Consider the following 8,762-nt stretch of genomic DNA (forward strand, 5'->3'; position numbering starts at 1 on the left):
AATAAGATTTTATAAAATTTCTACAGGACTTGCATAAAGGATGCTATTAACTATACCCAACTTTAGTATTATTTTAGTCACATATGGTACCATCTGTTGCTTTCAGGAAGAGCATCAGTCCACTGCTCTCAAAAACCATCTCAGAAGATGTAAATAATCAAGCTAGCATCTCCCAGAAGAGCCATCTGAGTTTATTCACTCTTAGGTTTCATCAGCTGTTTTGTTTTGGGATTTGCCTTTACAGGTAAAAATTACGTAACTCTGAAGCATGGAGTCCAAACACAGTAAAGCTTACATTTACTGGAAATTGTCTGCTTTTAAGCTGCATGCAACAGGAGTCTGTAGAATTATAAATAATTAGACTTTTGGTAGAAAAGTATCAAACATTTTTTAAAAAGCACAAACCTTTGCTTGTCCATTATAATCATCATCTAAAATGTTTGAGGAGTTTGGAACAGTAATGCCACGGAAGAAACGAGAAGATCTCAGGTACCGCTGGAAACTTAATAACCTTCTGATATTCCTTGCAGACACAGAGACTTCAATTTCAGAATTTGCTAGAAAAAAAAGAACAAATTCTTTCTAAAAATAATTAAGGAAAAAACCTTCCAAGCAGGTTGGTAAAATAAGGATTTTTTTCACTTTCATCACTGTTCAGTGCTTTAAACAAATTTAATGGTTGTATTTAGAACAGTTATATTCTTATCACTAACAATTAATCAGAACTATGGTTTAGAACAATTTGTTTCTTCTCAACTCAAAACAGAGACACAGACACCTGCAAATTGAAAACTAGCCATATGTGTTTTAACTAAAAATACATTATATACTTGGAGACACTGAATAAGAATTACATTTTGTGTTAGCACTAGAATAAAAACAACATATTGTACATGAGAATATTTTTTCAAAAAAGTGCAAATATATAAATAACTGCCTCTAGAAATTTATGATACATAAAACATTAGCAGCAGCAGCAACAGGTGTCATTAGTTAAGTTGTGGTATATGACTTAAAAATGACAAATACAACAAGAAAACCTTAAGCATCCAGAAATTACTTCTGCAAAAACGAGAACTTTGACAATTGTCACTATTGCTAATTATACAGTGAAGGTTTTCAAAAGCACATAAGCGAAACATTTTTCAAATTTTTTTTTATTTAAAACTTTCTCTGAACAACCCACTCCTGTTCTACTTATTCCCATGAGGTTCATACTGAACACATGAACATACCACCTTGCCTGAATACAGTAAAACTTGTACAGAAATCATTCTTGGCCTGTCTTTATTAAACCACCCAAAATATTTCATCCATCTTATTCTACCTTTATGAAACCCTTCAAATTGTGCCTTCAGTTTTTCGTGTATATTATTCCTAGAAGCAGCTGTACTTAGTCTATATGAATGATCTTATAGAGAATTAATAAAATCAGCACACATTTGGGGAGCTCAGGATTCAGATGCATATTCCTCAAGATGCACAGCCGCAGAAGTAATACTTGATGATCTATACTACTTTCCTTTCCAGAGAGATAACAGATATAACACAGCTGTAATTTTTGTTGTTAAAATTAAGCATTCTAGAACATATTTTGTAACTGAAGAGATGCTAGCCCAACACAGTAATTTATTAATCTGCTGAACCCAAAGAATTACCACAGACAATGTACCATTCCCATTAAGTTTTTTTTTTTAAAGTTACAGACACAGTGAAACTGAAAACATGAGCCTAATGCTTTTTTTTGTTTTTGGTAAATGTCTAAACGATACTGAAACTTTCACACAGCTTTCTAGAACAGAAACTTCTCCCTTCTAGATCAGGCCTTTCAGCCCCTATCCCTTGCCACCCTGGGAGCGGGGGAGGGTAATACGTCTCTTTAGACATATTCCTAAGTATAAAACTTTTTTTCACCTCGGCTTGAAGAAGTCATAATGCTGAAAAGGAAAAGACCAGACCAACCGATTCAGAAGCCAACATTCTTTCCACTTCACTCTAGAACAGAGGTTTAAAAGACAACTTGCAAAATAAAATAACTGAACTACATTTTTTAACGTAAGACGATCTTAAGTAATACTTGCTTTTTAAATAAAGACACAAACAAAAACACTAAACAAAACAGCATTTATTTCCTTCTTTTACTTCTCAATTATAATTGTTTATAATGTTTGAAAACTTGTTGCTTATGAATATAAAAATTACCATACTGAATCAAGTCCAGTATCCTGTACCTGACTGTACATTAATAGAAAGTACAAGAAGCCTCAATATAGACAGACCAGCCAGAAATGATGGGGGGGGGGGGGGGGAGGACACAATGGGACAGGGATAGAATGCCACTGCGAACTCCCTGTGGCAGGGGCAAGCTTCCCCTGCATCCCCTCCATCGCCCTCAGCCAGCACCCCACACCACCGCTGCCGCCAGGGAGCAGGGTGGGGGGAGCAGCAATGCCTTCCTCTGTCCTCTCCGTCTCTGCCGCCACCTGTCCAGAATGCTCTTGGAGCACTCTGACTGGTTGTTTCAATAACCAAATCAGAGGGCTCCGAGACCATTATGGACGGACAGAACGACAGATGGACTAAGCCCTTTATTATACTAGAATAGTTCCAAAGTTGTTCATAGGCAGATTTTACCCAACACTACAACCAGCCTGACATCTGACACACCAGGTAATCTGCCTCAAGATGACCACTTGGCATTATTCCTTTACACATTTCCCTCCCTTCCTCAACTCCCCTCCTATCTCTACCCATTGTCTTCCAAACTTCCACTCATTTGCATTTTCACAGACTTGTTATACACTTTAGCTTCTTTTCTACCTTGGAGAACTTGTAACAGCAGCACAGTCTCCTAGTGCCCAAAGAAGGGTGCTTGTGCCAAAAAGCCTGCAAAGAACTTTCTTCCAACTATTTAGTTGGTCTAATAAAAGATATCACATCTACCCAAAGAACCTTGTCTATCCAACAACCTAGATTTAAAAACCTGAGTAAATTTCAAACAGTTGTCTGTTTCTGCATCAGTTAAAGTGGGATTAAATCCTTATGCACTAGATCTTTCTGCAAAAAAAGTGTTCTTCCCATTTTCTATCATCTCATCTGTGTACTGATGAAAGTCTACAATAAAAGTGGAAGAATCTACAAGGTTTTTTTAGGGAATGTCTTTTACTGGACCAACTGTATACTTGGGAGAGGCATTAGATGAGCTTTTAACATAGTAGGATGTTCCTCAGGTCTGGGAAAGAAGTAGATACAGACTAGGCCAGGGTCGGCAATTATTTTGGGCAGAGGACTGCTTAACAAGTTTTGGCAAGCTGTCAGGGGCCACATAGGTAGCCCTGCCCCTTGACAGTTGCTGTGCCCCCTACTCACCATATTAGGACCAGAAGTCCCACCCCCCTAACCCCATACCTTTGCCACCAGAAGTCTCTCCCCTTGCCCTCCAGAAATACTCTTTTGCTACCTTAGAACCAGAACAAAACCAAATCATACACCAGAAGTCAAACACCTACTATAACTTATTTTAATTTTATTACAAAACTTATCTGTTGAGATTTGTGTTTGTGTACTGTATATAGGAGGGACTACATAACAACTAAAAAAAATAAAGTCTCACTCTTACACTGTGTGGAGGGAGGTGTGGGGGGGTGTATGGTGGGGCATAAAGTATGTTAGGTGTGTGTATATGTCAGTGGGGCTTGTGGGAGCAGGGTATGGGAGGTTTGTGGGGTGCAGGGACTCCCCACACAGCCCCTGCTGCCAGCAGCAGCAGGTAGGGGCGGGGGAGGGGCACAGGAAGCTCATGCCCAGTGCAGGCACTGTGCCCAATGGTCCATCTACCCCAATATCCAGTCTTTGCCAGTGGCTTTAAAGTAGTGGCATGCCAAAAGGTTGGCCCCCAAAAGTTAGCCCTGTGCCCGCTTTCAGCACCACTCTGACCCCCTTCCTCTACCCAATCCATTCTGCTTTCTGCTTCCTCATCTTTGTTCCCTGCCTGATCTGCTGCTTTGCTTTTGGCTTCTTGTCATCTTCCATTGTGCTGCCTGTCCTACTTGTGGCATCTATTCCACTGGTTGGCCACCTCTGCTTTAGAGGGAAAGCATGTGAACAGAGAATAATCAAGAGCAATCCAGTTTACCAAACCTTCCCTGTCCTAAGCCATCATTCATTTAGGGATGTCAGAAGATGCATCCTTAATTGTTCTGTTTAATAGCTATTAATGAACCTAACCCTCCACAAATTTGTTTAATCCAGGGTAACCAACAGGCCAAATACAGTCCATGAAGCCACAGCATCTGGCCTGCAGGGCTCCCCACACGTGGGGAAATTTGGCAATGGGGAAACTCGAATAGGAAATATCAGTATGTTGATGGAGGGTGACTGGGTGTCCTCCAAGTTGTTCCTGCACATGGAACCGAAAACATTTCAGATATGTGCCATAGAAGACTCAAACCTAAATCTTTCCTCTACTAATTTAAATTTGGGTTCCTGGACCCCTCCTCTATACAATCCTTCAAGTCACTACTATCATACACATCATAATTATACCAACTCCTGCCCCGAGCTTGCTAAACATTTGCCTCAACTTTAAACATCTTCATATCCATGAGGCAAGTAATTAATCAATTATGGCACCCTATATTAACATATTGGTATTTCCTATTCAAATTTATTATCATCACAGACCCACAACCCAGTCTCAAGTTCAAATGTAAAATACATTAAATCCATTATACCTCTTGGTAAAATGAAATATATTATGCATCAAAATGCAGAAATGTTACAAATGTTTTATTCCTGATCCTCATGCTACTTGGAATGACGTAATTTGGTTTAAGTGTCCATATTACAGCTGGTTAACTAAATCTGTATAAAGATTATCATGGTGTAAAGAATCAGCTTCATTTGGAAAAGATGCAAAATGGTTTTCATTTCAACTAACCAAAAATTAGCCCTCTGATTTTAGTGACGTCAGAGGAAACTGTCATAGGCATATATGCTAATTAGGTATGTAGTTTTTGCTGACTGTCAATGAAAACTAAGGGCTTAGCTGACAGTTGTGTATCTTGCGGGGAGGTACAGGGGGAACTCACCCTGTATCTTTATCCAAACAGTTTCAGAAAAGAGATTATTTTATAGACAGTTTATTAAATTCAGGCTGTTTGTGGTTGTATTCTGCTGAAGGTCTATAATCTTTACAAACCTGTAATGAAGTAAACCTTGTATTCTGGAGAAACTGTATAATTTCTTCAACAGCACTACAAGTCTTTAAGCAAAAGGAATATAGACAGAGATGTAAAGGTAACAGTTGGCAACTGACAGCAAGTTGCACAAATTAGTGATAAATGTATTACACTTGACCTTAGCCACTGCAATTGGCAGCATGTGACAAAGCAGGATGGTGATAATCCAGCTCTGTGGCAATCTATAGTTTCTCTCCCTGACAGTCTGGAATACTATGTGCTGTTCTGGACAAAGTGTTACCAGAAAATCACAGACAAATTGAAAACAATTATAAAACACTTTGCAAGAATTAGAAATAGAAGTTTAATTTTTAATCTGTAGAGGTTAGATGAAGTGGCATTATCTTACATACTGGACCCACTCCCCTTTCTGTATTCAATGTACACACTTCAGTGACAACTGTTACTATTTAACTCCTTACCTTTCATGCGGGGCGGGGGGCGGGGGGAGGAGTAGAGGGAGAACAATGAGAACTTAAAAGTGCAGCATCTCATTTCCTTTAGAGACCATTTAATTAATCTGTGCCATGAGACAAGTGGGTTTGTAATAACCACAGATATAAAAAAGTAGAATTAGTATGATATTGCCCACCAAAATGCATCAACTGATATGACAGACTTCCAGCATGTGTGGTTAGCTCCCTTCAACCTCTCCAGAGAACTGTGCACTTGCACAAACACATTTTGGTAGGATTTTGTTTTTTAATGCATACACTGTATTTACATTAGAAAAAACAAGTGCAAAGCAATGCACCTTTGACTTGGAACAGAAGGTTGGGAGGTCTGTGATGTTCCTTCAGACTGCAAACAGACATCACCCCTCATCTCTTCATACCACTTTTTATTCAAAAATGCAACTGTACAGCTGTGCTTGCCCCTTGGTTGCACCTCAAATGCCCAAACAGGGATGCACGACAATTGCTACTAACAGTTTCTGCTGCTTTATCACAGAAGACATCTGTATGTGCATCTGCAAGCATAGAATGGGGACCTCATGGAGAGTTCCCCAAACTTGTAGACATCTACCCCAGCTCAGAGCCAGGCATCCTGGGCCATTGTCCCACAGCATAAGACTCCTGAAACTCTGGTACCAACAGGAGCCTGATCCTGAGGAACAACAGCCCTGAGTGACATCTGTACCTGCCAATCAAAAATATCAACTGTGCTGGGACATAATCCTGGCACAGCTAATCCCACCACAAAAAGGATGCATGTTGTAGCCCCGGTCCTTCATAGACTGTACTATCAGAGTTTAGTAGACATATTCATAAAACAACTTTGACTAGATTAAGTTTGGATTTTACAGAAAAATGCCTCTTCCTTTATTATTTACAGAAGCATCCAGTTTTGGAAATCTGGATCTTCCATTACTTATTTAGTAAAAGAGGGTTACTGACTTTCTCCAAAAAAGCCTCATGATACAAAATTCTCCTTAATCAGTTCACAAATTTAAAGCTAGCTGACCTCAGGTTGTTCTCTCTCAAAAATCTCATAAAACCCTGGAGTGCTTTTGACTCGCCTGAACTGAAGTTACAGCTTTTCCTCAATTCCTTGTATGAATCCTTAAAAAAAAGTCCCATTCAATCTATCCTCATCTTTATAAACATTGTAAAACAGGCACCTAGCCAGCTACATTTGGTAAAATATATTGACATATAAGTCTTCTTTTTGTCAAACCCAATGTGTCATCTCTTGTTTTATCAACTGAGCAACTTGACAGTAAATAAGAATTTGTCTACCTACCAAAAAAAAAAAAGTCTGCGGTCCTCCTCATAAGACTATATCTATGTTATACCATGTGCTCACAGCATGGAGTCAGCACATGGAGACCTCTAGGACTTCACAGCACTGAACCACAAAAGTTTCAAAACCCCATACACACATGCAACTGTATGGTTCTGAGGTCAGGGTATACACCAGGGGGAGGCAATTATTTCGCCTGGAGGGCTGCTTAACAAGTTTTGGCCAGATGTCGAAGGCCACAAAGGTAGCCCCACTCCTGTCCCCTGGCTGCCATCTTGGGACTGGAGGTCCCATCTCCTAACTTGTGACCTTTGCCACCGGAAGTCCCTCCCCTTGCCCTGGAAGTACTCCATTTGGGAAGAGGGGTTGCCATCTTAGAACTGGGCAAAAAAATTATATACTAAAAAGCAAACATCCACAATAACTTATTTAACTTTAATTAAATAAAAATATTTTTGTCCCAATTTGTGTGCATTTGCGGTGTGTTAATAGAGGCGATTGCATAACAGCTCAAAATGAAGTCTAACTCTTGTATATTGCAGGGGGTGTGGGGGTGAGTGCTTGTATCAGTGAACAGGGTACCCCCAGAGGCGCATGGGTGTGTGGGGGGAGGGTGCACATGGGTTGGGGTGTGGGGTTTGTGAGGTGTGCGATTGTATGTAGGGAAGGGTGTGGTTGTGGGGGAGGGCTTTTGGGTATGGTGGGGTGTGCATAGCAACCCCCACCCCACACACACCCCCCTGAGCCAGTCAGCACCCAACCCCACCCTGCAACAGCCTAGAGTTCATGGGCCCTGCAGTGCCTCGCCGTCACCACCACCAACAGCACACAACCCCTGCCCTGTACCTACTCCAGACTCACCCCCACCACAGCGGATCAGCCAGAACCCAGGTACAGCCCCAACTCAGCGCACCCTGCATCTGCTCCACACAGCCCACCTATGGCATGTCCTACCACCTGCAGTAAGGATGGGGTGGATCTGCAGCTGGAGTGTCTTTCTAGGCAGACCAGGTGGCAGCAGCTTCTTCCATCAGCCACCTACACTGGCCTCAGCCCCGCCGTACCGGTGGGGACCGGAACCACAGCCCTGATCCAACGCACCCCACGCATACTCCAGACTTGCCTGCCCACGCTAAACAGTACTGGCAGCAGAGCTGGCCGAGCATAAACTGTTGCTCAGGAGAAAGGAAAAGTGCCTCCCCTCCCGCTGCTGCCCAGAGCTCCCTGCTACAGCCACCTAAAGCCTGTGCTGAGCTATCCTGGGTCTCTTCTGTGCTGTCATGGAGGCAACGGTGATAGCAGTGGAGCCACAGGGCAGTCGACCTTTATTTTGTCAGGCCCCATCCTTCCCTAAGTGCCACTTGGATTCCCTTCCCCTGCCTGATCTATTGGTCTGCTCTTTCTTCCCCACCCAATTTGCTGCTGTTTTCCCTCCCTGAAAAACAAAGGCTTAGTGTGCCATTTGTGGCATGTGTGCTGCAGGTTGGCCACCCCAACCTAGTCTAAAGACAAACATCAGAGGAAAGGGAACAAAAGGTAGCATATATACAATGTACACATTTAAGCTTATGGTAAACAAGTTACTGAGGCAGACGAAGGCAAGACTATATGCGGCGCGTCAGCTAATACACAGTAACTGCCAGTGTGTACCCTCTTACCCAGCAACAAGTGAAAACTAATCTGTGGTAGCTTATCCTCTTCTGCAAAAATACTTCAGCTACACCTGTGCTACTGTACTATTTTCCCTGCCTCCCCTTCCCCCCCCCCCCCCCCCCCCCC

The 8,762-nt window shown here is 41.9% G+C and overlaps 1 protein-coding gene across 6 annotated transcripts in view; it reads right to left on the bottom strand.

Annotated features, from left to right (window-relative positions):
- The window catches only part of PDE7A (phosphodiesterase 7A), a 149,040-nt gene that overhangs the window by 19,584 nt on the left and 120,694 nt on the right, over positions 1-8,762 (bottom strand). For all 6 annotated transcript variants that reach the window (XM_019527741.1, XM_019527739.1, XM_019527738.1 and 3 more), the window contains one exon: positions 406-557. In XM_019527741.1, the coding sequence (XP_019383286.1) occupies positions 406-557 (152 nt within the window). The remainder of the gene's footprint in view (positions 1-405; positions 558-8,762) is intronic.

Source organism: Gavialis gangeticus, unplaced genomic scaffold, assembly GCF_001723915.1.
Source record: "Gavialis gangeticus isolate Ggan-Ray unplaced genomic scaffold, GavGan_comp1, whole genome shotgun sequence".
NCBI classification, from domain to species: domain Eukaryota; kingdom Metazoa; phylum Chordata; order Crocodylia; family Gavialidae; genus Gavialis; species Gavialis gangeticus.